Source organism: Falco cherrug, chromosome 3, assembly GCF_023634085.1.
Source record: "Falco cherrug isolate bFalChe1 chromosome 3, bFalChe1.pri, whole genome shotgun sequence".
In the NCBI taxonomy this organism is placed as follows: Eukaryota; Metazoa; Chordata; class Aves; order Falconiformes; family Falconidae; genus Falco; species Falco cherrug.
This window is the reverse complement of record NC_073699.1, coordinates 107,957,508-107,984,575: the sequence shown is the minus strand read 5'-3', so window position 1 is coordinate 107,984,575 and position 27,068 is coordinate 107,957,508. Positions and strand designations below refer to the sequence as shown.

Below are 27,068 nucleotides of genomic sequence, written 5' to 3'. Positions count from 1 at the left end.
GCATGGCATGGCATGGCATGGCATGGCGCGGCGCGACGCGGCGCTGCCCGGCCCGCCCTCACACGCACCGCCGCCTGCCTCCCCCCGCCCCTCCCGGCCCGGAAGCAGAAGCGGCTCCCGCCCCCTCCCCGCCGGTGGCGCCATATTGGGTTTGTGGAAGCGGGGGGAGGGGGAGCGGAAGGAAGGGCCCGGCTTGGCCGCCTGTGAGTAGCTGCTGCCCCGCGCCGGCGCCTGCGGCCCGGCCGGAGCCCGGGGCTGGAGGGGTGGGAGCAGGTGTCAGCCCCGGGGCGGGAGGCTCCCCCGAGCGAGGGGTCCCTCCGGCAGCGCGGGGGCTCCGGCGCGCTGGGTGCCCACCGCCGCGGCCTAGGCGCTGCTGCGGGCCGTGCCGCCGCCGGGCCGGCCGGCCGGGGGCTCGCGTCCCTCTCGTCACGGCGCCGCTCCCGGGCGCTCCTCACCTCAGGGCGCCCCGCTGCCGCCGCGGGGGCCGCTCCCGGGCTGCGCTCCTAGGCTCCGCGCCGGCCTTGCGCGCTCCGGGGCCGCGGGGGGCCCGGCCCGGCCGCAGCGCACCCCCTGTCCGGGTGAGGGCGGGCAGCGCCGGGCCCGCAGCCCGTGGGGCTGCCGTAAGCCTCTGACGCCCAGGGTGCTGCTGCAACGCAGGACATTAAAACTGCTGCTTTATTTTTTAGCCTTTTTTTTAGCGTTAAAACCCCCCTAGTTTGCACAACCAGTGAGCTGTTCTCCTGTGGTTGTCCATGCACCGTTACAAATAAATCACTTGAGTGTGTTGCTCTCTCTTCAAAGATGTTTCCTCTACACGATAAGGCAACTTGGATGAGCAGGAATGTGTTTTTGCTGGTTATCTGCTTCATTTGGATTCTAATTTAGTGATGGAACGATCAGGGAGTTGTCTGAGAACTCTGTGCCTCTCCGTACCTGGTGATGGAGGGAGGAGTTAAAGGCCTTTGCTGCCCCAGGTCCTGTCATTTTTAAGAACCAGCTGTGCACTGGTATTTGCACTGATATTACCATAACAGTCGTGGTACAAAGCATAATTGTTGAAGGTCATGCATTTGCCTGCTTGGTATGGTTGAGTTTTAGTAGCAGTCTGTATACTGCTTGTAGCAAACCAGTTGTTTGTTATGTTAATCCTTGTATATCTTTCTGATTATGGGCTTTACTGAAGTGGCTAAAGGGTTATAACTCGTGCTGAAGAGTAAAACCTTACATTATGTTGTGAAAGGATTGCTAGTGAGATCTGACTTGTCTTCACTGTAAACTATTTGCAAAGCAATGCCTAAGATTGCTTTTCTTGATAATTGTCTAGTTACAGGTGCTCTTTCAGAAAAGTTTTAATGTGACAAGAAATATTAACTTAAATTCTAAACTATGTCATGTGTTATACATCAGTCTATGCTACTTAAACAGAGCCAGTGAGAGGGTTTTTTTCAGTAAAGCAGTGTTGGCTGTATTTCTTGGTCTGCTGTGGAAGAACTGTGTGTATAACAGTCATACATAATCACAAATGCCTACTCCATCATAAAGCCATCAGTAGCTTTACATACATGATTCTTCACTTGATCTGCATAGGCTCACGTTTACAAGATTATAAGGTTAGGTCTGCTTATTGCTTCTATTTGCTACAGATGTATCTGTAAAATTAATTTTGAGAATATGAGTTTTTATGATTGTGATCTTTATAGAATGGCTCTCTGACCTGAATGGCTATCTTTTTGTTATGACTTTATACTTCAGGACATTTTAAAACAACTCGGAACAAAGCATGAAGTTATGCTCAGCTAATAATGCTGAGTAACTTCTTTCTTCTGCAGTGCAGTGAATGGGAAGAATAGTAATTCTTCCTTTTGCCTGTAAAGAAGTAGGCTATATTGTATGAATTTCTATTACATTTTTTTTCTTTTTAGCTATAGCTTGAATTCAAGTGGACTGCAGCTCCTGAAGCCTCATAATGATTCCATTTCTCTTTTCAAGTCTAACAGGACTCCTTTTTTCTACTTGCTGATTACTCCAGAAGATTTAAATTTCAGATATTTACTGCAAAAATACACAACTTTAAGGTTCTGTGCCTCCCTAGATTGTCCTTGGTCTCAAATTATTTTTTGCAGCAGTCGCTGTATTGCACCTTCTAAGAGAATTTACATTTTTCTGATTTAGTAAATGTTTCATATATCTTTATTATCCTCTGAGGCTCTTGAGATATTTATATGGGGCTGAAAGTACTCCCACTATCCCAGGGTTATGTAGTCCCACCCACAGATGAGGACTCCAGGAAGTAGTGTCAGGGATTGCTGCTGGTGATGTGGCAAAAATGTTTCTGTTTAGAATCCATTTTATTTTGTTTGTTTTATATCTTGAAGTGAACTGTAAAACTTAGTTGAGCTTAACTGAAAAGAAAAATAAAGATCTTAAATTGGTAGCAGAATCATGTACTAGAAAATAATGTCCTTGGTTAATTTTTTTAACTGAGTTCAGGATATTGGCCCTCTTACTGTACAGTTTTGCTCATGCACAAAACTTTTCTGTGACTGCTCTTCGTGTTCAAGAGATAGATAAACTCAATGAGTAATTCTAGTAGTGGGCAGGGATTTAGTTTAGGTACTTACGGTAGAGTTTTTTGACTGTAACCACTGGTGGACCGAGTTTTGAATTTAAACTTCCTCACTGTCTAGTTGCTTAGTATTTAAAAAAGATTTATTTTGGCTTTGTTCTTTGCCTTTAGAAACTGAGGTGACAGGAGGGTGGTGCTGCAGTTCATATCTCAATGCTTAGATGTTATAAGTCAGCTCCTGCCTTATCAAGGTGAAGATATCTAACAAGGCTTATTCCTGCACTTTTGTATAGACTTTTTTTCCCCTCCCTAAAATTGATTGGATCTTCTCTTGCCTTTGTAAAATATCCTGTTCTTTGCTTTCTTGACAGTATCTGTTACAAATTAATTTATTTTGGATTAAATGTCCTCTTTTTAAGAATACTTGATTAAATATAATTTGGATCAAACAGGGCTATCCAAAAGAGTATCATCTCCAAATGCTGGTTCAGATAACGTACAGTAAAGGTTCTCTGAGCTTAGGTTTTTGTTTTAAATGTTACCTATGTATCATATTTTGTTTCCACAGCAACCATGTCAGAAGGGGACAGTATTGGTGAGTCTGTGCATGGAAAGCCTTCTGTGGTCTATAGATTTTTCTCAAGACTCGGACAGGTTGGTTTTCTGCAGGGTTTTTCTGACTCCATTAGAAATAGGTCTCAGTGCAACTTCCTAAACTCATTACTTTTTTGATAAGTTGTTGAAATACTACAATCTGTACAAAAGATTTCTTTTGAAGCCTTTAAAAAATAGATAACATGTTATAATACATAGCTTAATGGAATATTTATTAGACATATATGTGGCATTGGGAAGTGAAAATACGTTGGTATTGTCAAAAATGAGGAGTGACTTCAGATTTCATGTCATTCATCTGAAGGAAAGGAAACTTACGTAGAATATTGAAAAATAAAATTGCTTTATGATGCCCCAGGCATTAGGAGATTATTTCTTTTTGCCTTTGTAAAAATACGGAACTTTTCAAATGCTTTTAAGTATGTTTGTTTAAATCAGTTTATTTGTAATAAAGAATACAAATGTTTCACGTTGCTCACCTTCCCAAAATACTCTTCACAAATGCTTACTATTTCTAATGCTACCCTGTAATAAACTATTCATTGTGCATCATGTATTTTACAGATGTACACTTTATATTTCTTCCTAGATCTACCAGTCCTGGTTAGACAAATCTACTCCATATACTGCAGTGCGATGGATCGTAACTTTGGGTCTGAGTTTTATCTACATGATTAGAGTTTATTTACTGCAGGTAAGAAAACTGGATTTACTGCTAAAGTAGCTTTAGATATCATTACTGTTCCATTTTCTGTGTAAGAGTGTTTTTGAAGTATGGTATTACTTTGGAATTTCATACAGTATCATTTAGCACACAGTAGATGGTAAATTAAGATAGTCTGAAGAAAGAGCACATCTTGTTGGTGTTAAACTTACTGCTTCAGAATGGAGAATGAATGAATTCAAAGTTCTGTTGCAGTTAGGTTTTTACTTTAATACTAAAGCTGTGTAACAGCATTTTTGGGAGCCAGTGGTTACCTGCTGTCACGCAAACATAATGAATTGCTTTTTCAGCATTTTTATCACTGCAGGCCAGCAGCAGACTGTTTCTCCACTAATCGGATGTCTCTAGTTCATGCCAGTCTTCAGTTAAGAACGGTTAAGGTTACAGATTGAATGTGAAAGCTGTACAGGTGGTAGTGGTAGGAACATTTAACAGACTGAAGCCTGCAAAGATGACTGAAAAAAGTGATGGTTTTATATTGTTTACTACCTTTATGCTGCTTTTATATGTAGAGACCTTGAACATACCGACTGGATGCCTGAGAAAAGCTTTCATATTAAATCCATCAATACATGAGAGATTTGTGCTCCTGTAGTGTTCTAAGGCTTGTTTTGATTGATGTATTAGGCTTACAGTAGGATACCGTAAAAAAAATAAAATTAAACTCTATTAGCCTTTTCAAGCTACATGTTTTCCATCTTGCTTATTTGTATTTCAGTAAGTTTAGTCCGTAATTAGGTAGCTTTAAATGAGAACTGTTACATGTTATCTGTCAGTACATAAATAAATAGATTAGTAAAGGTGACTTCATCTTTTCATAGAGTCAGAATGCTTATTTTATACAGCAAGAATCTTTAGTGGTGTTTTTTTAACAAGTCCAGAAAACTTTTCATGTTAATGTGAGGATGTAGAAGAGCACTTCTCAAGGAAGCAAAAAGGTGGTTTAATCTTGTTGAAAAATTAGTACCTTGAAATGGTTTTCAAGAAGACTTAAATCTTGGCTCTTTTTTCTTCTCTGCTTCAGGGTTGGTACATTGTGACATATGCCTTGGGAATCTACCATCTAAATCTCTTTATAGCTTTCTTGTCGCCAAAGGTAGACCCCTCTTTAATGGAAGATTCAGGTATGGTGACTAGTTTATTTTGTGATAATTTTGAACTTGGTTAAACTTCCAGGGTTTTTTTGTCTGATACAGTAGTGTGAAGATGTGCAATTTTAGCATGACATTGTATTTTTAGACTTGCAAAAAATCTTTACAATGTGACATCAGGAATTACTATAAAATTTGTTGGGTTTTATTTCAGGACTTGGAACACATTCCATATTGTATTAGTTTTATATGTTTTTGAAAGGTTCGTGTGACTTAAGTTCTCCTCATAGTAACTCAAGCAACTTGGCATTCATTTCTGTTACCTATTTTCTCTTGGGAAATCAATGTCAAGTTATAATATAACAGCCACTGTGACTGGAATCTATGTATAACAGTGAAAAGTTTTCCTTTTTTTTTTTTTTTTTTTAAAGATAAAAAGTAAAAAAAACCTTGGAGTCCAAACAGTGTGGAAAATTAGTGTGAGGGGGTTTGTGGTTTGGGTTTTTTTTTCCCCTCTTTTTTTCAGATGATGGTCCTTCCTTACCTACAAGGCAAAATGAAGAATTTCGGCCTTTCATTAGGAGGCTTCCAGAGTTTAAATTCTGGTGAGTGGATCAGTCAGCCTGTGCTCTGTTTTTAAATATATTTTATATTTATATATTTGTTATATATTTAAAAATATAAATATCTGCATCAAATTATTGGTAGCTGGGGTTGAAGGATTAATTTTTAGTATTATTTTTAAGGCACTCTGCCACTAAAGGAATCCTGGTTGCTATGGCATGTACATTCTTTGAGGCTTTCAACGTTCCTGTTTTTTGGCCAATCCTTGTGATGTACTTCATTATGCTATTTTGTATCACTATGAAGAGGCAAATCAAGGTAAGTTGCCAAGAACAGACAGTAGCATTTTTGATGTCAGAACTTACAGTATTGTTCCAAACTGGCCATCCGGTTGAGCACTTCAGAGGTATTAAATATATTGCACACAGCTCTTTTACTAGAGGATCTTGAACAGCTAATACTTGAACATTAGTTCAAGAGTTGCTTATTTGCAACTCTTGAACAAATTTGAGCAAATATTGACAGTGGGAAACAAAAATAGGTGGCGGAAGAAGCCATCATACACTGCATCACAAAATTTTATGCTTGCTTTCAAAAGGTTTTGATCTTAGAATTCAATAGCTGGTTTTTATGCAGGGATGAGTCTTGTAATTTCTCATCCACTTCCTTTCTTAACTATGGCTGTTTTTAATGAAGAGGTCTTGTAGGATCTCTGATGGGTGAAAAGGGAAGTTCTGACAAGTTGGTGTGAGAAAGTAGATGGAGAGAAGGGGAAGAAGAGCATAGCCAAGTCATTCAGACCATTTTTAACAAATTACTTAGGGCTTGTTGGCATTTTACAAAGAGAACCAATTTTTTTTCCCCAGACTTTCAGAATTTTGGATAAGTACTGTTATTCAAAGTTGTAAATGAAAGATATGAGGGTAGTAAAGAATTAATACCTCTATGCTCTCTCCGGTTTCCTGTGATCCCCCAACCAGTAATCTTCACCGTATTGTGCAAGTTGTTGGGTATACCCAAACTGGAGATTTGTAAGATTGGGCGCATACTCCTGTTTACATGTAAACTGATGTATAATTAGGTATTTCATTACGTTTACAATACTGAAGAACTGTCTTTCTAGAGGATTCTGTAATTTACAATCTGTATTATAAAACACTTGTAAATATTATGTTTCTTGCCTCAAAAATGGATCTTTTCTCTTTACAGCACATGATAAAATACAGATATATACCCTTCACACATGGCAAGAGGAAATACAAAGGGAAGGATGATGTGGGAAAGACCTTTGCTAGCTAGAAGATGCAATCAACCTGTTGACCAATTCTACTTCTAACTAAAGGAACGATTTTTGAGCCATTGTAACAATGCCTTTTTTCTTCATAAAAACGATTAACAAGAGTGGTGACAAAGCAGTTGAATTTTCATTTTAAGAGGATCTTGCTATTTTTATCTGAAATATCAGTTTCTTGAAGAAACTGGCATTCTAACCAAATTGCATTGAGTTTATTATCTTTTGTAAGAAGTTGGAGAAACTTTGGATAATCCCATGGATTTGGGATTATGCATTTCTTTCAAGGTCCATTGCACTGGGGAGATTAATGGCTTAGTTGGATATTTTTACATGGTTATCCTGCTCAGTATCACCCTGAAGTGCTGTGCACGTATGTGGAGGAAAAATGTCAGATGGCACACATGATGCTGTTTTCTGCTTCATGGCCATGTGCTATTTTCATAGAAAAATTCAGTAGATCTAAATAGATGCAGAACTTAAGCCAGTTTCGTAAATGCATGGTATTACTGAATTATAACCAAACAAATATAGATAGAAATAAGAAATCTACTAAATTGTGGGTTTTGCACTAGGGAAAAAATACTCATATAGCTTCTAAAGTTACTCATTTGTGTTGGGTTTTAATGCCAGTTTCACCATTACATCTCCTAGCAGATGCTAAAATCGGGCTTTTTCATGATGACTCAAAATTTTGTTCAGACTCTATCGCAACTTCCTTTAAGGACCTGAAATTATAAAAATATATATTTTAATTGTTGTTAGTTGGAGCTTTCTTCATTATTAAGGGTTTTTTTTTATTAATTTAAGATGTGCAGTCCTTTCAGAATATGCCCGAACTGGCCACAGCAGAGAAACTGTGTGGGTTTTAACACAACTTTTCATTTTCTATGGGGAAAAATAATAAAAAAAAAAAATCAGAGATAAATGACCTGCATGTAAAGTTTTTCATGTGATACAACTGCAGTTTTATTAAGTGACTTTTTAATTCCAAAGTTTATTAAAAGACAGTGTCCCCCTTTACTTGTTCTCTATCTTTATATACATACATTGATCTAACAGTATTTATGACTCCTTTTCAGTAATGGTTACCCTCGATTTATCTCCATGCAATGCCTTTTTCAACTCTTCAGGGAGCATTCAGTTGCAGAAAGTAGGAAAAGATTAGCTCTTTGAAGATTCTGAATGGAGGATAGTGGCAGCTTCAGCAAACACCTAACTGGAAAATGTATGTAGGAACCCTTTCATCTGATTTTGTCAAATGAAGTCATTATGGAGCTCTGGAATTCAGCCTCCAGTAATCCTAGGAAGATGACAGGTAGTTTTAGTTCACATTGAATTGTTGGTTTTTTGCTTGTTTGCATGTTTGTTTTATTAGCAAGTGTGGAAACTAGTAATGTCAAATTCTAAATTATGGAAACAGAGTGTCCAGAAAAGGCCTTGTAAAAGTACCAGTCATGGATGCGTGCAGTTTTGTTGTGTAAAATTCTGAAAGCTCTGACTTGGAGAAGCTGTCTTCAGGTTTGCTGGAGTTTCTGAATGCAAATCAGGGAGGCAAATACCATGTTTATAATAGTTATTTTTATTAAAACTAGCAGCTGGGATGACTCCTAAACAAGAGAGTGTTAACAATGTCCACTGCAAATCAGGCATTTTTACCTCCTTTTAATTTCAGACTTTAGTGGCAACTTGAAATTAATGCTTTTTCATTCTTAGGTAGGCATAGATGCTCCACATTGAGTGGGATTACCAGTTTTCCAAGAGGGAATGTAGATGGTGTTGGGACACCAGTACAGTTCCCTAGCTGACTCTTGGTGTGCAACGGCCAGAAAAGTTTGATGGCATTTTGTTAAACTTTGCTCTATTTTTATCACTTTCAAGTGCTAAAAATAAATTACCCCTGTAGAATGCATGAAAAACTTGACTTGGCAACTTCACAGATACTTCCCAGTGATTGATTGCTTCCTGTTTGTTTTTACATGCAACTAAATGTTTTTCCTTACTGTTTTCTTAGTAAGGAATCAGACAGTGATTTCCTTAGGTAGTCATGGTTTGATTCATGGACCGTTCTTCTTCCACTGTTGCCTTGACTGTTAAATAGCTGAGGGATGCCTGAAAGTTTTCTGGTATAAGAAAGGGATGGTATTGCAGTTCTGAAAACCACTTTTGTACTGTAATGATGAAGTGTTTGCATAGTTACCAGCAACTATTTTTTACTCCATTCATAGATACGATGAAAAGTTAAAACTAATTTTGTTGGGCTTTTTATGATAATGCTTGAAGATGTAATTGTTAACTACCAACCGGGATCTTTGCAGTACAAATAACTATCTTAATTTAAGTGCTCTTACTGTAGCACACCTCCCCCCACTGCCACCCCAAGTCCATATTCAGTGCCATTTGTGAAAGATTTATTGAAACTGTAATTCATGATCCCCAGAGTGGATCATCTGGCATTTTCTTCCCATCTGTATTTAAATAATATGAATTAATTAATCTTGTACATTTTTTATCATGCAAGAATGACAAGGTATGTTAACAATTAACAACCTTCTTTTTCCCTGCTGCTCCAAATGCTCGTATAACTGAAGTAATAATAACTTCTGGGAATAAACCTTGATGAGGTGATGCTGCTGAATCCCTCCTCCTTTATACTCTTAAAATATTGGCTTAACTATAAACAACGCTTATTCCCATAAAGAGTGTAGGGGGTCTTGTGGCTGAAGTCAGGTTCTTCCCTATCTGTCTTAAGACTGTAGAAAATGTCAAACAGGTAAAACTTACGCTGTGTTATAAAACTAACACTTTTTAAAGTTGAGCTTAGGTTTTATCAGTATACATACTAGAGCTTTTTTGAAATAATGCTTGTTACGTTGCTGTAGTCTAAATGTCTAGAATACTTGATGAAAAGTCTTGATATCTAATAGTGATAGAAGAGTTTTGAGTTTGGAAGCTGAATGTTAATTGATCAGTGTGCAAAGTAGTCCGCATTACTATGGGTTTGCATTTGTTGCTTCTGTTGATCTAAGGGAAATTCAGTTTGTCAAATCAAGGAAACCTGCTTTATTGTTAACCTTGTTACGAAAACAGTGGTACATAACATAGGTTTATCATCCCAACTTCAAGTGCAGTTAAGCTGTACACAGATTTGTAGTTTTTGTCCTTTTCCCCTGAAGTCTACAGCATGGACTTGTTATTATGTTACAGGAGAAAGGGAGTCTTACAAATTGCAGAATTTTACCGATACCTTATGCATGCTGTGAAAGGTTGGAAGACTCATTACCTACACATATTTAGAGAATAAGAATCTGATTTAAATTTTTAATTGCCCAAAGTGAAGAAAACTACTACATTTGTGTTAAGGATTTTTTTTTAGAAAGACATTTTTATTGTGGTTGAGAACCATGTTAGAAGAAACAGAAGGGTAGAGGCAGGAATAGATTCTGTAAAACAGGAATGAAGCACCACCTCACCTTGCACAGGCAGTTACCAGTTTTATAATAAAGTCTTTTTCTTGGACTAACTCAAGCTGTGTGACAACTTTATAAAGGGTATGAGAGCTGAGGTCCTTGTCATGAAAGAGAATAGATCTTTTCCTTTACAGTTGATAGTGACGCAGGTAGATCAGTTTCTGAGGATGAAACTTCTCTCTGCACAGTGGACATTCTGTCTACAAAAAAAAAATAAAAATTAGACATACTGAATTGCTCTATTTAAAAGTTTCAAAAAATCCAAATATAACTGCTTAGCTACTTCTAGAAAATAATTAGCATCCATAATTAAAACCCTATTTTTTCAGTCCAGTTTGTGATGCAAGCTTAACCACGCAAAATACTCTAAGCTAGCCCAATTTAGAGAGCAATTTGAGGTTATAGGGATGCCTAAAAACTGGATGGATTCTTAACAGTTCTTTTGTGGGGAGGGGTGTGTGTTTATTTTTTAATGTTGGTGGCAATACTGCTACTTCAGTTAATTTTGCTAACTGGTAGAATCAGAAGAAGCTACAATTAGAGCCAGTGTGAGGAAACATTTATTCATGTACACTAGAAGCAATATTTAAAGATACTGATGCATGTCACAAGATACTCTTAATTCTCTAAATCAGAACTCTCTTTAAGTTTCTCTATCTTTGCTTGGTGAATCCAGTAGGAGAGTCAAAGGATCTACTAGGTCAGCATGCTCCAAAAGACTAAAATAGTAACAGTTGTCAGTGTTAAGAAAAAACAAGCTTAAGTATCTGAATCTGAAACAAAAAATCCTGCACCATGGACGTTGAACTACCCTTTGAGTAGTAGATTAGCCACCAAGCCTTTAAGGCAAAGAATAAGGTAAAGATGCAGTTATAGTGAATGGATGTTTTCAGATCTGAAATACCACTGTGTAAGCATTTTTAATACAGTCTACCTACAGGTATGTGTGTCTGGTACAGCTTTAGAGTTGACAGCAATGCAAAAAATGGTCTAAAATAAATGTCCTCTAACAGAGAGCTCTGTTGTCAGCTAGTACTCGCATTGAAAACTGGCAACTGCAATTGTCAGTAGCCTTCTACTGCTGTCACATTCAAACTTCTATTGCCTCCACGGTATTTGAAGTTATGTTAAGCAAGGAGTCAGCAAGGCAGTTTCTTATGCCAACTCATTTGATGTTACTTTATTTTCTAGTCAGAGGTGTTACAGGAAGTGAGGACTAATCTTCATTCTCAATTACAAGAACAATTTTTTTTAAATTGATGCCCAACTACATCAGGGACCAAGTAAGCTTGAATAAGGCTGCATTGCAAAAGGATCATTTACCTAAACTATTTTAACCAAACAGTTCATGATGCTTCAGCAGCTTCCTGCTGGCAACTATAAAAAAACAAACTGAAGTTTTCAGCAGTAGATATAAATCCATTTTGCATCTGCTTGCTAATTACCAGCTTTCAGTGGGTTTTTTCTTATTTTTTTTTTCTGTACTTGATTTTAAAGTGGAGTAAGTTTTTTTGCTTTTTAATTTCAGATTAATAAGGTGGCAGTACTCAAGAGCTAATCATTGCCTTACAGATATTCAGCAATATTATTTGTTTTCCATCAAGTATCATATTCTGAACACTGTGGTAGGAAATCTGCGTACAAGAACTATTCCTCTAGTCACTCATTTCTCCTGATAGCTGCTGGTTAAGAAAATGCTCTGGCCCCTCCCCGTTACAGTCTAGCAGGACAGTTTCAGCTTAAGGGGCCCTCTTTAGGTACCTGCTTCAGTTACACTCGTTCCCAGGGTAGCGAGACCCTTCTCTGAAGGGAGCCCCCAGTAACTTTCAGTTCTTCATCACTGTGTGGTGGACTTGCAAGTCCAGCTGAAACTTCGTAATGTTTGCTGCCTCCACTACCTTTTTCTTTCAGAAACAAACAGCTGATAAGCTGAAAAATGCTAACTGGAGGAGTGCATAGTGTGATTTGTATTAGGCAAACTGTTTTTTTTTTTTTTACTCTTATTTAAAAAGGATTAAATGAATCTGATTACCCAATAAGAGGAGCGCCTATTTTTCACAACCTTGGAAAACACAACTGAGTAATTCAGTAATTACCACTCCTTCCCTGCTGCTAGATGAGTTTCTACCACAGCTTCTGACAGCACGCAGGCAGGACTGATGCAAATTAACTAGTTCTTTACAAGTGAATCTGATGTGTCTCTTGGTATTTCCTGATTTGTGGCAGGGTTGTGGTAGGAAGGCAGTAGCTCATCAAAAGCTGCATTCTAGTTTGGGTCTTCAAATGGTGTATCTATCGTAGAACTTAACAGCTTGCATAGGTATAATCTTGGTGCATTTAAATAGAGGTCTCGGCTACACTGGTTTTAGCATCAAGATTGATTTTGGATCTTAGGGAAATTATCTGACAATTTATATTTGCTTGATTCTGCTCCACCACAGCCACACTAGTATCTCTGTAGGAAAAGTTAAGTAAATCATGCCAATCATTTCTAAGTAAGATTTGACCTCTTTTTTTTTTCTGGCAAGCAGTTTTCAGTCTAGAGAAAAAAAAATGCACAGCGTCTTATTCCACAATGTCTATAAAATCCTGAACAGGTGAAAATTCTGTTGGATTTCGTTAATCCAGAGCAAAATCCAAGTTTAAAATACCAGTAACGTAAGAGTTAGCTTGGTTCGGTTGTAACTTATTTATTCCTTTTTACTGGAAAGCAGGTGAGGGTGGCTTCAGAACATTATTTTTGTTGTTTCTTTGCAGTCAGAATTATAGCCCAAGTCTGTAGATGAAGGAACTCCCTCCATGTCTGACTTCCACAGTAGTCCAGTTGCATTTCGATGGTTAAGACAGAAAACTGCTCACATTATTTACCTTATCTATGTATCTATAGTCATTCTGTTCTAATAAAATACATAGGTCCTGGTAAATTCTCATGCAGGGATTTTGGGAGCCTTACTGAGAGAAAGGGTAATATTGCAACATCCCAGGCTGACAAATATTTTCAAGTAGGAACCTCGTTTACCCCTTCCAGCTCTGTTTGTCCTTCTATACTTACTCTGGTGTTACACCACTCTGTGATGCATTCCCAGCAGAACAGGTGGCCACAGGGTGTGGCTGTTGTGTGTCTCCGTTCTTCCAGACACAAAGTGCAGTGGGAGTGGCGCCCAGTAGTTTTTTCCTTGGTCACATTTCTAATTAACATAATTATATATTACTTCATTTTATTTTAGCCTGCTTGTAAGAAATATTTGATAACATAATCCTAAAGTAAACCCCATCTTCAAGTATTAACCCTTTTTATGAAGATCTCAAAAAACATGAAAACATGAAATCTGAGATGCTCAAAACAGTGAGGAATGCATCAAATGTTTGTTACATCAGGTTCTAATTTCAAGTAGCGCTCCAGTGTTCTCCCTGTTCATGAAAGCTATTACATTTCCCACCATTGCTTCCACCTCTTTCCTAGGAAGTAAAAATGATCATACTTCTGATGAGCTAGGTTGCGGTGTAGTTTCCATTCCTGCCTGGCTCTCTGTTTCTGTTTGAAGCTGTATGCCTGAACACCAATTGTTAGAAGGAGATGGAAGAGTGAAATTACTCCAAGAAACTTGTAACTTGATCGAATACTCTGATCGTCTCCTTGCAGTCCTCCAAAACGCAGCTGCAAAATTCACAGAAACAGATGTTTTGTTACTGTGTTTCTATGAAACTCTGCTCCCCCACCCATCAATAAACTTGACTTTGGACAGAAATGAGAATCCCCAAAACTGACATGTTTCTAGGCCTTAGCTGTCTCTCGGGAGGTGTAATGTGTCCTGGATGCATCTCATTCAGTCAGGCTACAATTAACTGCTGTTTGTGTGAGGATCAGTTGCCTTGAGCTAGCTGTCTGTCTGTCCATCAAAACTAGTGCTTTCATCGGTTTGGTTTTGTTGTGTAGCTCTGAGCAAACAGTCAGACACCTCTTTTTCCACGTTGATGCTGGGAATTGTTGAGGAGTGTTGTGTCTATACATATTTCTGGGCCAGTGGCTGCTATTTATTTTGAGAGACGGATACTGAAAAGACTATGTGAAATTAAGCTCTTCATATGGAAAAATGCTACCTAAACGTGTACTGATTTTTGTTCAAATCAGTATTTAAGTATTTCCCATAGATTTATTAAGCTGCTTGTAATTTTTTGTGTATTTGTAGAAGACAGACTGGACTAGATAGTGTTCTGAAGTTACACAGGTTATTCGCTCCTGCCAGTGCATTCACGTTTATTAGCCATAACCTTTTGACTGCAGGGACTCATAAGCCCTCTATATAATACTGAAATGTTCCCTCACACCCCGTCTGCTCTATTACAATCCATATTATGATCAGTTACAGCCAAATTCTATATCCCTTTTACACATGTGGCTACCCAGAAGAGGCCAAAATACTGCAGTGGATGTCAAACAAGAAATAATGCCCACTTACGTATGTGATTCCTGCGATTCTTTTAGACAGGTGGTAAAAAGTGCCACGTATGTAGAATACTGCCAGATGTAGCCGATGAAGCAAAGGTATGCATTGTTTAAGAAGATATACTATTTGTAAGACCGTTTTCTTCTGCTGTTCTGTAAGCTCCCCAACTTGTTTCTGTACCCAGTTTCGTATCAAGGTCCTACTGGATAAGCCAAGTGCTGGGTTGCTCTGCGAGATTCTGGACTCATCAGCTTCTGCCTGCAACTCGTGTTCCAGGTGCAGTAACCCCTTTTCTAAGCAATAGGGCACTACAGCATGAAGGGAAACGAAGATGGCCCGTCGAAGGAAAGAAGGTACCCTTTTCTTGGTTGAATCAACTTGAACAATGTTCACATACTCTTCACCCAGAGTCTGATAACCTAAATAATGCGTGCAACAGAAAACGTGCAGGGTCAAGACAGCAATTGCAGTGTTGTTCTCTGTGTGGTGGAGCAGCAGTGGCAGGCTGCTCAGGTCAGAACCCATCGGGTTTTGGAGTTTCTGAAAGAGCTGCATTTTTTTTTATGTTGAATGAGGGGAGAGTTGCATTTACATTGGTATCTGCAGCATCAGCATCTGCAATGGTTTTAGGCTTAAAGCAGGGATAGCTTTTCAGTGTCATGCACCCATTCCTTTCAAAAAGAGCTTACACATTCTTGTAAAAGAATCTGGGCTGACAAACTGCCGCATTTGAACTCAAACTTCTGACATTTTAGTGGTTGTGTATATAATAAAAGGCATTTATAGAGAATCCAATGCAACCAACACCCACCCCCCACCCCCCATCGAAGACAAGTGGGCGCCCCTTACCCGACAGGGTGGTAAGGACGAAGTAGGCGACATCAGAGAGCAGTTCCACCTCCCTCCTCCACTCCAGCCACTTCTTGGCACCTGGGGGATGCGGATTGCCGCAGTCAGGTGAAACTCCCGCTGACCCAGCGGGGCGCGACGGGCGGGTGCGGGAGCACGGGCTGTGTCCCCGCAGCCCCTCCCGCCACAGCGCCGGCCCCGGCTGAGAGACAGATAGACAGACAGACAGACAGACACACACCCCACCCCCCGCCCGCGGTTACCCGCCAGCCCGTGCAGCGCGGCGCCGGCCCCGCTGCGCAGCCCGCTGCGGTACAGCTCGTCCTTCTGCCCGCAGCGCACCAGCTGCGCCGCGCCCGCGGCCGCCAGCGCCATGGCGCCCGCGGGGGGGCGGGTTCCGCGCGGCGGCGGCGTGGTGCGTCGTGACGCACAGCCCGGCTGAGGAGGAGGCGGGAGCCGCTTCCCTCCGCCCCACAGCGCTGCGGCGGCCGCCGCCTGCCGGCCTTCCCGCCTTGGGGGGGCGGGCGCCCAGCGCGCTTCCTAACGCGGCCGCAGAGCGTGGCCTGAGGGGTGGCTGTAGTGCCCCGGCTGAGGTAAATCGCGTAGGCCAGGCGAAGGCTGGAGGCCGGGCTCCCCGCAGCCGCTCTGCTGGAGGCGCGAACCGCCGGGAAGGCTTGGCGGGGCGGTATGCCTGCCCTTCGCCGCCCCTCGCCGCCAGGTGCCCCGCTGTGTGGGCTGGGGGGTCCCGGGCCACGGTAGTGCCTGTCCCCAGCGCCCGTCTGCCGCGGCGGGCCGGCTGCGTGGTGTCCTTCTGTGGCTGAATCACTGGTAAAAGGCGGGGTTTGGAGAAGGAGAAAGATGACTGAACGTGAGCTTTAAGATCTTACTCAACAGCGCTTCTTACACATTGCTCTTGATGTTGTGTCTAGTTGCTAATTTATTTAGGGAATTAAAGACTTGTGATTCTTGTCATAAGGTTTACTGGCCTCTCGATGGAGACAGCCAGAATCCCATTACTCGCTAGGTGGCTGTTGCAGGTGTGACCAGTATTTAAAAAGCCAATTTTTTTCCTCTGCTCCCTACAAAATGGCCTTTTAAACAAAGGTAGCATCATTCTGAAAACGTTTTCTACCTGTATGCATCTTGAAGTCTGATGCATTCTTTCTTTTTGTCAAAACAGGGTTTTTTTTCATTTCCTTAGCAGATTTTAATGCCATGGAGTTATAAATCCAGTTTTTTAACATGCTGAAGCAAAGGGGAAGTTCTGCCATGTAACTGATTTATTTGACAAAACTACTTTCGGGTAGGTTGAAATAGATGTTTTCCAGAAGAGTTTACAGGCTACTTTCAAGTGAGTTACTGCAATATTAACGTGACAGGAGCTGGAGCTTGTACTTGTTTTTTTTCTTCTCAGCGCAGAAAGGCTACCTACTGACAAACATAAACACAACTAAACTGGAACTTTGTAGTCCTTTCGTTTTCAGTAGTCTGTTATTAGCAACACTGCTTGTGACATCAAAGTTCTAATTGAACTGTACCAAAAGTTGTAAATTATAACTGAGATTCATCACAGCTTTATGTAAGTGATGCATTCATATTCCCTCCCTCCTTGCTCCAGGTGCAACTCAAATTTTTATTTGCTACTGTATCAAGGGTGTATAACATAAATGAAATTGCAGATTGTTGAATGTGTTGCTATAAAATCCATGCAATTAAGGAAAAGCTTAACATTTTATTTAGTAAAACAGTAGGGGGAGCACCTGCATAAGGAAACAACCCGTGAGAAATGGGGATTACAGAATGTGACATTTTTACGTCTAGTGTTCCCTTCCTACTTAAACCCGGACATATCATAGTGATCTGATATGGCCCAAGTTAAGAAACTTGAAGCTGCTAGCCTAAATTACAGCATTTTTAAAAAATATTAAACTAAACCAAATTGGCCAGTCTTTGGGTGATTTTGTTCAGAATTCCAACTCCCCTTGTACTCCCATATGTTTTTATTTTTTTAAAAGTGAGAGCTATGATTTCCACATTCTTTCGTGTGTCCAACAGCTCAGTTGCTGAGAAAAATACAAAGCAAGGGAAGAATGGTTAAAATTGGAGGACTTGGTAACTTTCTCACCACAAAACTATTGGTTGCTATTTCAACATTACATAGGCAGCATAGCAAGCGTATCCTAATCATAGTTTATTTTTTCTACTGACTCTGATAGGTAGGATTTCCATTGTCTTGTGCCCTAGGATTTCCTTCAGCAATCCAGAGGTTCATATCTTTTAAATCAGTTGCACCTGAGAAAATTGGAATATAAGAAATATGGGGGAGTTAGGAGCAAATGGTGGTACTTTGTTGGAGATGCTGACTTCGCTTAGAATGATATTTGCTTGGTTGTGATCAAATGTTAGAGAAATTGATTGGAGTGCTAGGTATAATTTCTCATCTGTGCTCTGTATGAGATACCTATTTTATTAAGTGTGCAGGGTACATGTTTGCTGCCATTTTATTGAAGGGCAAAAATACGGTTTTCTCAGTTTACAGGTCAAGAAACTAAAGAAGAGCTCGAGAGACTTTTTTTGCAAAGCTGAAATGCTGGCTGATGAGCACTTAATTATTAGACTGGAAACCATTTATAAAGCTGAAGATAAGTTCAGGCTTCGGAAGGTCAGATTTTCATTCCTTTAAAATTTGGGATTTTTGGGAGATTGTATGGTAAATAATACTCTTTCTATTTAGTAGAGTTAGTTGTTTTTAACAGCACAGTCAAAGTGTATCCAAAAGCTGTAAGAAGAATGATGTAATGAATTCTTAGGGTCCAGTAGAAGTCTGCATAACTGACTGTAGGGTCTATTCCTTCTTTTTGTAGTAGAAAACTGAAACTGACCTTAGTAACAGCTGAAAATCCAAATTGTAAGCAGTTTTCAGTGCTGCATGGTAATTGCTTTGGTTTTGTGTGCATTGTCTGTTCTTGGCATTAATATTTTATAGGGTCAAGTGATTAATTATTTACTGATGTTTTTGAATTTACCCTTTAACTGTTCGTAATTACCTAGGGTTCCAGGCTGCCAAGACTGTTCCCACAAATGTTAAAGCATGTGTTTAACTTCTCTGTATGTCACCATTCTTGACAAATTAAATGGATTTTGTTATACTCTAAAAGTTAAATTGGTTTATGCTGTTTTGAAGGGTGGGGATTTTGTTGAGTATGGCAATGAACATATGTTCTCTCAAAAGAAGGAGAGTTGTCAAAATCTAGAAAATAAAATACTTTTTTTTTTGAGCTGAGGAGATGACGTCATGCCAAATAGTCTTTCCATTTTGGGTAGACAGCTTTAATGTATATACCATTGAGGAGAATTGTCCTCTCTTTTAGTTAGCTGCTTGCTTGCACTGAAAGTTACAAGTAAGAGAGGGATAGACCTCCCTTGCCACCTCTTGTGTGTGGTAACTGATCACTGTAGTAAAGAAAAACATCCTTTGTTTCTTGATTTCTAGCACTGTGAATTTTTAGGCAGCTGCTGTGTTTTATATGAGAAGTTCCATTGGCACGTGTGTATAACAGTCATGATATTTCCATACTTCGTTTTTCTTGACTCACTAAAATACATAATAAATCAATATCATTATCTCTTCTTAGGAGATGGGACAAATTGAGAAACAAAGAAGTGATGGGACACCTAGAAAGTAATGCATTGGAAATAAGCTTAATTCAGCATTCTGCCTCCCGGAACAGGTCTTTTTTGCCCGTGCAACGTTGGGTTATATTTTTAAGTGCTCTGGAGTTTTATGTGTATATGTCAATATGTTTATAAGAAAAATGAAGTACCTGAATATATTTATTTTTAAACCTAACAAGTTCCTGAATGCTCTCAGGAAAAAGGAAACTATTTCTATACATGTTACAGCTACTCTGATATGCTTTTGGACAGTTAACTGTTATTGCAGGACAAAGCCTTGCTACTGATAAGAAGTTGCTCTTCTGCATAGTTGAAGAGTGGACAGACTTTTTTCCTTTTAGTAGTTCTTTCTTAAGGGAATGTTTTCTAGTCTATGATTTTGCTCTCTGTAAACAAGTAACAGTTAAGAAGTGTGAATATTCAGGGGAAAATACAAAACAGGCAAATGAAAACAACAGAAAATTCAAAGCATTAGGTAGGACTGTTAGTTGTGAAATAACAAAGTGAAATAATTTAATATTAAACATTCAATCCTGCCAACTCTTGGGGGAATTTGTGTCTTTGTTGATCTGCCTTCCACTTTTGCCTTACTTATTCTTTCTGTCACTTTTTTTCTTGTTCTTCCTGTTAGTGTCTTGGTAGTTGTGCTGCCATATGTTGTATGATAAAATTTCTTCTCCTGAAACTAGTTTTTTTAAGGGAATAAAAAACACTGCCTGTTGAGGGCCAGTGTTGTGCTGCAGGTGTCAGTCTAGACTCAAACTTGTGCTCATTCTGCATATTTCAGGTAATTTCCCTTTCTCTGAGAAAGTTGCAGGAAACCACTTGTCGTTTTTATTTTGTGGACCTGGAATTACTGAACAAAAGGACTGTAAGTGGTACTTTGAGCAGTGACTTGTGATTGCTGATTAGAAGTGGGGCTGAAACTCATTGGTAGTGAGTTCAGGTTCTGTATATATGCATGCTAAAGATGATATTGTTCAGTGATGATGTGGAAGTGAGGAGCACTGGACAATTCTTAAAAGTCTGAGGGAGGAAACCTGAATTGGCAAATGTTTTGTGATGTGTGGAGGATTCAGTGAATTATGCCTTGCTTCTCCTTCCTTCTATTTTCTCACTTCCCTATGAGTCTGCATACTCCTTTTTGGAGAATAATGGTTTTGAAATGTTCTGTGAAAATGGATATGTAAGTAATCTTTTCTTGACAGTCACATGAATGTGACATGAAATGGCTTCTGTTCCAATGCTGCGCAGTGTTTGTGTGTGTTAGCGTAGCTGGCATTTACCTCTCACTTGAAGAAAGTTTTATCAGTCTGTATTTGCAAATGTTGGGTTTTTTCCTTTTGTTATATTTCTTAAATCTTTCTGCTGTGTAGAAAGTTTAGATCTTCTGCATATAGCCCCCTGTGTTGATTTACATGGAGATTTTTCTGTTTCATTCACAGAATTTGCTATGCATAGAATTTGGGCTAATGAATAGTGCAACATTTATATGCAACACTGTTTCATACAATGGGGAATATATAATCCACCAAATAAGAGTAGGTATTCATTCCTGTGTGGGGACAGACAACCCCCTTGAAAAACTTCCCAACAAAATTACTTCTTGGACTGGGAAGCAGTAGAGGGAAGTTCTACAGTTAGGATTATTTCATATAGGCTGGGATTATTCTTTGTAGATCCAGGCCAAACCCGCTTCTCCCATAGATTCCATCCTCTGGCAAAACCAAAACAATGAATTAAAAGATTTAGAATGAGAGAAGTGGCTGATCTGAATGCAGACTGTATAAGTAGTGCATTTTTTGTAAGGAGAAGAAATATGTGCTATATTTGCCAAAATAATAAACCAGCACTTTTTCCTAATCTAACACTAAGCAGTTAAGCATATTAAGCTTAAAAAGCATAGTGCCATACACACCTCAAGGACCTGAGGCTCTAGAACCTTTCAAATACTGCCTACTAACCTGATGAATGTCTCTTGAATACTCTCTATCATGAGAATTATTATATAGATTCTTGTCCCACCATGATCCTTTACCAGTGTGATGGTTCAGCTGATGCTGGAAGTGACATGGTAAAACAGCCTGGGATTAACCTGGCTAGTTGTTCTCTTCGTCACATGCAGCAAGACCAGGCTAACGTTACACAGCGATCTGCAAGGAAAATCTGTTTCTTCTGCTTTGTATTGTGATTGATATTGGCAACTGCAGAAAAGTGCCATATCTCTTAAAATCTAGCTGCTGTCTTTTACTTAAGCTTTTGCAAGACAAATTCCTGTGCAGAATTTGTTTCCATTGTATGCTTCTCTACTTTTCCTTATAACAGACCTGCTAAGGGAGTGACTTGCTTCACTGACGTTAACATAAGGAAGTCCAAAATGTAAAACAAACTCAGTGCACAGTAATGATTAACTTCTCCTCCCACATGTTGCTTGTCTGTGCATTATTAAATATGGTTTTACCTCTGCAGACCTGTTAGTATAAAGAGGTTTGGCGTGCAGCTTTCAAACACGGCAATAAGCAGATGTTTCAGTTTCCAACCTGAAGAACAGGTTCTGCAGATGTAAAAGGAACGAAACGTCTGCTCAGGATTGTTACCACCCTCTGATTCCTTTTGCCTCCTCCCACTTTGAACTTGTTACCCTGGAGCTGGACTGTTTGAATAAGGACTGTAAGAGCTGCTTTGTGATCAGTGAGCTGAGAGCCCTTAACATGTAAAGTGCAGGGGTGGAGCCTTCGCTCTCAGACTTCGGAGTTCCCTCCCCCCTCTTTTTTTGTCACGCTTATGAAGGTTCCGATGCACCGTGCAAAGAAGCCAGGACAGCTTGTCTGCACTGTCCAGAGGGAAGAGGCAAAGGTATGTGGATTTTTGTTTAATTTGCTACTTTCTATTTCAGAAATAATTTTGGTGTACTTTTAACACTTTTTCTCACTCACAGAATTCGTTGCTAACTTCTAAAATACGCTAATGCAGGCGTATATATAGCTTTGTGACTGTAACAGTTTGCTACTACTTCTGCTTTTGCCTTTTTTAAGGAAGACAGAATGGAAAGAACGTGCTGTCTGATGCTTGGTTTTGGTCATGCTCTTTCTGTTTCATGAAAATGTTCAGGAACCTTGAAATTCTGTTAGTCCTAAGTTTTCAGATTCTCAGAGCTTGTGGGAATGAAGCAAACTGCATTTGTGATTTAAGTTGAGGCATTTCTAACTGGACAACTGCTTTCTTCAATGCGAGAGACTAGCACATTCATTCTGAAATGATAACTTGAGCCTTGATGTTTCACAGGTATACTAAGCCAAAACTAAAACTCTCTTAGATAAGAGAAGTTGAATGTAAAATAAACTTCAGATATTTAAATAAAATACCAGCTAAATAATACAACCTGGCTGATTCTGTGACTGAACAGTTGATAAGTCTTAACTTGGAAGGAAAGACACACATGACCCTTTGAAAGGGTGTGCATTATTTGGCTTTTTCTTTAGGTCTTTGTTTTGGGCTGTGGAGAAAGAATTTTCGGTTCTTTCCTGGCATAAAAATGTAGGTTATGATTGCAGAGATAGAGACATAAGGATGGACGAATTCCTAGTGCTGTGTATGCTTCCAGTGCCTCAGGCTCAAGGTCTTAAACTTACCCCACATCCTAAGGGTAATAATTTCTAGAACCATGCTTTTCTTTCATGGTAGAGGTAGGTTCAACTGTTAATAAAATAGGACTAGGATTCACTGCTGACTGAGTTAAGCTTGAGATAGGAAATTGATGCTGTCTTCAGCATCTAGCTCTCAGTTAAGTTGGTTGTATATGGTTCAAAAGAAAATGATCAAAGTTTTGCCTTTTAAAGGAGCTTTTTCTGTTTTTACTGAGGGGGGGGGGAACTGTAACTGGGGAGAATTCTTTTTTGCCTAGTAAGATTAGGTATGGAGGAACTGTTAGTCCAAATGAAGGACAGAGGTTGTGAGGGAAGGTCAGCAACTACTGATGAAATGTACTAGTTACCTAAATGCGGGCAAGATTGCATGGTGTCATAGTTACTGCATTCTAATGACCTCAGTACCAGTGCGTGAAGAACGGATAAATAAATGCTAACTTGCCTCTGAGCTCTTCGGTAGGTGGACAACTTGTTTTTAATTGTCTGCTTCTGGGCACTGGCTGTGACCAGATACATTTGACATGGCAGACTGGTTAACAGTGGGCTTTTTTATTTAATAAGCAAAATATTTTGTCAGATCTACTTTTGTCATATATACTTGTATAATATATAAACCTGCATAACTGAATCTTGAAGCACTAAGGGGTTGCTGATTCTTTTATTTAAAGACTATGTTGGGAAGGTCAGCTCCTATAATGCGTCATATTTTGATCCTTCTCAGCCTGGAGAACCTATCATTCTGATCATCTGCTTAAGGTGTGGCTTCCTGTCTAAAGCCAGGAGAACTTTAATCTGAGTGGGTTTTTTTGTTACTTTGTCTTATCCTTATGTTAGTCTTGGAAAGTTAATTTTTCCTCTGATTGTCCTTGCAACTCACGGAGATTCTCATCTTATAGATCCACAAGTCTTCTAGGGCTGCAGATACATGGATTGTTTGTTAACTCCTGCCTTGTCATTGGTAAGTAAATGACTTTGCAATGGAATGTCCTCCCTGTGAATATCTGTGAAACTTATTAAAATCGTGCCCTACAGACCACTGCAAAATCTTCAGTCATTGCTTGCTTTTAGTTTGTTTGTGTTCTGGCTTTGCAAAAACAAGTTTCTAGTTATGGCCAAGCTCCTCTTAATTTACCTGAAAAGGCTTTTGTTTTCTTCTTATGTGGCATTTGACATTTCTGTAATTTATGTTGAGTTAAAAGCTACTCCATACTTACCCTAAACTGTCCGAGAGCATCTAAGTGAATGTGCTGGAGGAAATCCTTCTCATTGTGAGAGCTTGTTGATAATATTCATGTATTGTAAAAAGTTGTAGATGTAAAAGACTGAAATTCTTTTGTAAAAGAATCATTACTCTTGGTTAAGGATAAAAGTTATAGAGTGTATGGTTCTTCTAAAGTTCTTTATTCACAGTTTCAGAATACCACAACCTTACTTGGTTTTAAAATAGAACGTACAGAACACTCAGTTTGTAAATATAATTCACAGGAGCCAGTTTATTTGTGAATATCACTGGAATTTGTTCTTGTTAGGCCTGTTAATTTGTTTAGAGCTGAAAAAATTACTATATAAATGAATTTGAGTGGGTAATAGGATGAGGCTGAAGAATTTTTTTGGTAGAGATTCTCTCAATTACTAAGGATCATCTGTATTTACTGCAATACGTTTGTCATGCACGAAGATATCTCAGTTCTGCATTAGTTACTTATAAAATGATCCACTGCTTCCCATGGTAGACTTAAATTAATCAGATGTTACTATTGAAATATATTCTCCAGTGTTACGCCTGAATTTTCTTTCACTTAATTCCACTGGCTTGGACTTATTTCTGAGTTAACCTCAGAGCAATTCGGAGCATTGATACTGCCAGCCTCGCTAAATGACAGCAAACCTTCCTGTATATCACTTACTGTGGATAATTCTTAATGGCATATGTGAAATGAGTGGTAGGTGTAGACCATGCATTCAGGATCAGATGATAGTGAAGAAAAGGCATGTTAACATGAGCCATATCCTATTCCACAGGGCCAGCTAGTCTCCCTTCCTGGCCTCTGAACTAAGTATAACATACATAACCACTTTGTAGGACGTTTCACCTCAGTATTTGCTTCAAGTCTTTATGAAGTTCTGGACTTCCACATTGCTGCTTAGAATACAGACACTAAATCCATAGGGAATTTCCAAACCTTTTATTCATTGTTTAATCTGCCTCCATTTTGTGGGAGTGGAGCACTTGCCTTCAGCACACGTTAAGTACACAGTAAGGTCATTGGATAGGTACCTGCAAAACTGCAGGCTGTGACAAATCTTTGCACATGCTTAGGCAAAGTTCTGACTTTCATTCCTGTTGTGTTTCTGTACATTACTATCTGGCAGGCTGCATGTGAGTTTGTGCATTATCCATAGAAATGTTGAGTGTAGACATCAAAACAGGCAGGTCTAGTGCTTCAGTATCTTCAGAGGCTTGGTTTCTGTTGTTCTGCAGGAGGCCTAATGGCTAACAAAGGAACAGTGGTAGCTGGAGTTCACAATTGAAAAAATCTTTGGTTTTCAAATAGTAATTGAACAAAAATCTCAGTGTGTTCAATTAAGAGATGAGAAAATGAAGAGGATAGGGCTCTGGATGGGGAGGTGATGTTTCAGGTTACATGTTGTGAACAACTTCCTCAGGTGCAAAATGGCCACAATAAAATAAACTCTTTGAGTCAAGTGCGTCAGGCTGTATTGTTGAGAAGAGCCATATAAGAATTTTGTTCCTAAGCCTCTAGCTGCTTGAAGCTAGCCTGCAGGCCTTTGGATCTCATTTGTTAGACCTCACTGATCTATCTGAGGTTGGATTTCAAGCAAGCATGAGGTAAACATTAAAATAAACACTTTAATAATTCTAGACGTGCAGTTTCTCCATATCCATGGACCTGAAAGCATTAGCTGGGTGAGGTTTTCAGATCCATTTGAGTCAGAAATACAGCATGCAACTTGAGAGATTGAATTTTGTATACCTGGTTCTGATCTGGCCCTGCTCTTTTTCATTTTTTATTTCAGCCTTGCTTGTTTCCATTTAATTAAGGAATGGCTCCTGGAGAATCTTCTGACATCTTAATAGTTGTCAGGGAGCTCTGGATTGCCTCAGAAATTAGGAGGGAAATCAGGTGGGAAGGTGAAGGAGCTTTACATGGTAACATTCCTGGGAGAATTTGAAAGTGCTGCAAAAACTATGTAGTTCCCATCCCCTCCAGGTGTTGTTTGCCAAAGGCCGTTATGCAAAAACTTGCAATACCGCTTTTTGTGTTGAATCTGATATTAAGAGGATGTCTCTTCATAGCTCTTCTTGCAGGACTAGTTACTATAAAAGAACTTAAAAGAAGCTCTTCCCTGCCTCTTCTCCCCTTCAAGATGACTCTGCCCCCCATTTATTATTCCTGTTATTCCAGATTTCCTAGTGCCCTTAGATGCTGGAACGTATTTTCTGGAAGTTTTCTCTGCCTTTAACTGAAAACATGTAATATGTGTTCTACTTTAAAAATAAAAAAAGAAGTAAGGAATGGAGCCTGAGGAAACCATGGAAGCATGCAGTAGAGGTGCCTAGAAGAAGCTATATAGCCTGCAGAGGAGAAAGTGAAAAACAGAACTTTGGGATGTGTTATGTGCTGGTATTGTCTAGTGGGATTGCTGCAAGAGCTAAGGGAATATATTCTGTTTGATTTGGTGTCAAGCGTGTGACCACATGGGATTGTACAGAGGTAGCTGGCTGTGAGTAGGGCTGGAGATAGGTTGTCAGGTGGCTGAAACTGCCCCAAAGACTTGTGTTAAAAAGTCTTTGATAAAGATTGGGTTTACCAGTTGCTGTAATGCACACTTAGAGCTGGCCTGTGGTGTGTGGATTTGGGAGGTGTGTGTGCTGTTTACACTTAGAAACCACTTGGTGCATTTGGTGCTGTATGCCTCAGATCATGAGATTGCAGTCAATTATTTTGGTTTTGGATCATCCTTCGTTAAATAACATAATAGGGTTTTTTTGTCTCCTGAGTATAAAGTGACCTATTCCACTTTTCCTTTCCCTCCTGTGAGTTTAGACAGATTTGGAATGAGATGAGGTTATTGAAGTAATGTTATTTATTGACTAACAAAGTC

At 39.4% G+C, this 27,068-nt stretch overlaps 3 protein-coding genes across 4 annotated transcripts in view; 2 read left to right on the top strand and 1 right to left on the bottom strand.

Moving 5' to 3' along the window:
- The first annotated feature begins 54 nt into the window (after positions 1–54).
- Positions 55–7,874, top strand: RER1 (retention in endoplasmic reticulum sorting receptor 1). Of its 2 annotated transcripts, XM_055703805.1 has the most exons (8): positions 126–203; positions 2,738–2,817; positions 3,135–3,220; positions 3,771–3,875; positions 4,930–5,029; positions 5,523–5,601; positions 5,743–5,878; positions 6,770–7,874. In XM_055703805.1, the coding sequence occupies exons 3-8, from the start codon at positions 3,140–3,142 to the stop codon at positions 6,857–6,859; spliced, it is 591 nt and encodes a 196-aa protein (XP_055559780.1). In that variant the 5' UTR covers positions 126–203; positions 2,738–2,817; positions 3,135–3,139; the 3' UTR covers positions 6,860–7,874. The 2 variants fall into 2 exon arrangements, with proteins under 2 accessions (XP_055559779.1, XP_055559780.1); XM_055703804.1 differs by lacking the exon at positions 2,738–2,817 and having other exon boundaries at positions 55–203.
- Positions 7,875–10,158: 2,284 nt separating this feature from the next.
- PEX10 (peroxisomal biogenesis factor 10) lies at positions 10,159–16,035 on the bottom strand. Its single transcript, XM_055703802.1, has 6 exons — positions 15,882–16,035; positions 15,619–15,699; positions 14,782–15,188; positions 13,804–13,979; positions 13,374–13,509; positions 10,159–10,521 (listed from the first exon to the last, which is right to left on the bottom strand). The coding sequence occupies exons 1-6, from the start codon at positions 15,991–15,993 to the stop codon at positions 10,450–10,452; spliced, it is 984 nt and encodes a 327-aa protein (XP_055559777.1). The 5' UTR covers positions 15,994–16,035; the 3' UTR covers positions 10,159–10,449.
- A 36-nt stretch (positions 16,036–16,071) lies between these two features.
- PLCH2 (phospholipase C eta 2) overlaps positions 16,072–27,068 on the top strand; it is a 121,804-nt gene continuing 110,807 nt past the window's right edge. Inside the window, exons 1-4 of the mRNA XM_055703797.1 lie at positions 16,072–16,211; positions 18,151–18,280; positions 19,254–22,149; positions 23,837–23,898. The gene's annotated coding sequence lies outside the window, so the exon portion shown is untranslated. The remainder of the gene's footprint in view (positions 16,212–18,150; positions 18,281–19,253; positions 22,150–23,836; positions 23,899–27,068) is intronic.

What these genes read in the sequence shown, in the direction of transcription:
- RER1 (XM_055703804.1), top strand. Translation starts at nt 3,140, where the DNA reads ATGTCAGAAGGGGACAGTATTGGTGAGTCTGTGCATGGAAAGCCTTCT. An exon ending in TTAGAGTTTATTTACTGCAG is followed by an intron (nt 3,876 to 4,929) that starts GTAAGAAAACTG and finishes TCTCTGCTTCAG; the next exon opens with GGTTGGTACATTGTGACATA. An exon ending in CTTCCAGAGTTTAAATTCTG is followed by an intron (nt 5,602 to 5,742) that starts GTGAGTGGATCA and finishes ATTATTTTTAAG; the next exon opens with GCACTCTGCCACTAAAGGAA.
- PEX10 (XM_055703802.1), bottom strand. Translation starts at nt 15,993, where the DNA reads ATGGCGCTGGCGGCCGCGGGCGCGGCGCAGCTGGTGCGCTGCGGGCAG. An exon ending in GAATCGCAGGAATCACATAC is followed by an intron (nt 13,980 to 14,781) that starts GTAAGTGGGCAT and finishes TGAATTTTGCAG; the next exon opens with CTGCGTTTTGGAGGACTGCA. An exon ending in CAGAGTGGTGTAACACCAGA is followed by an intron (nt 10,522 to 13,373) that starts GTAAGTATAGAA and finishes TTTTTTTTGTAG; the next exon opens with ACAGAATGTCCACTGTGCAG.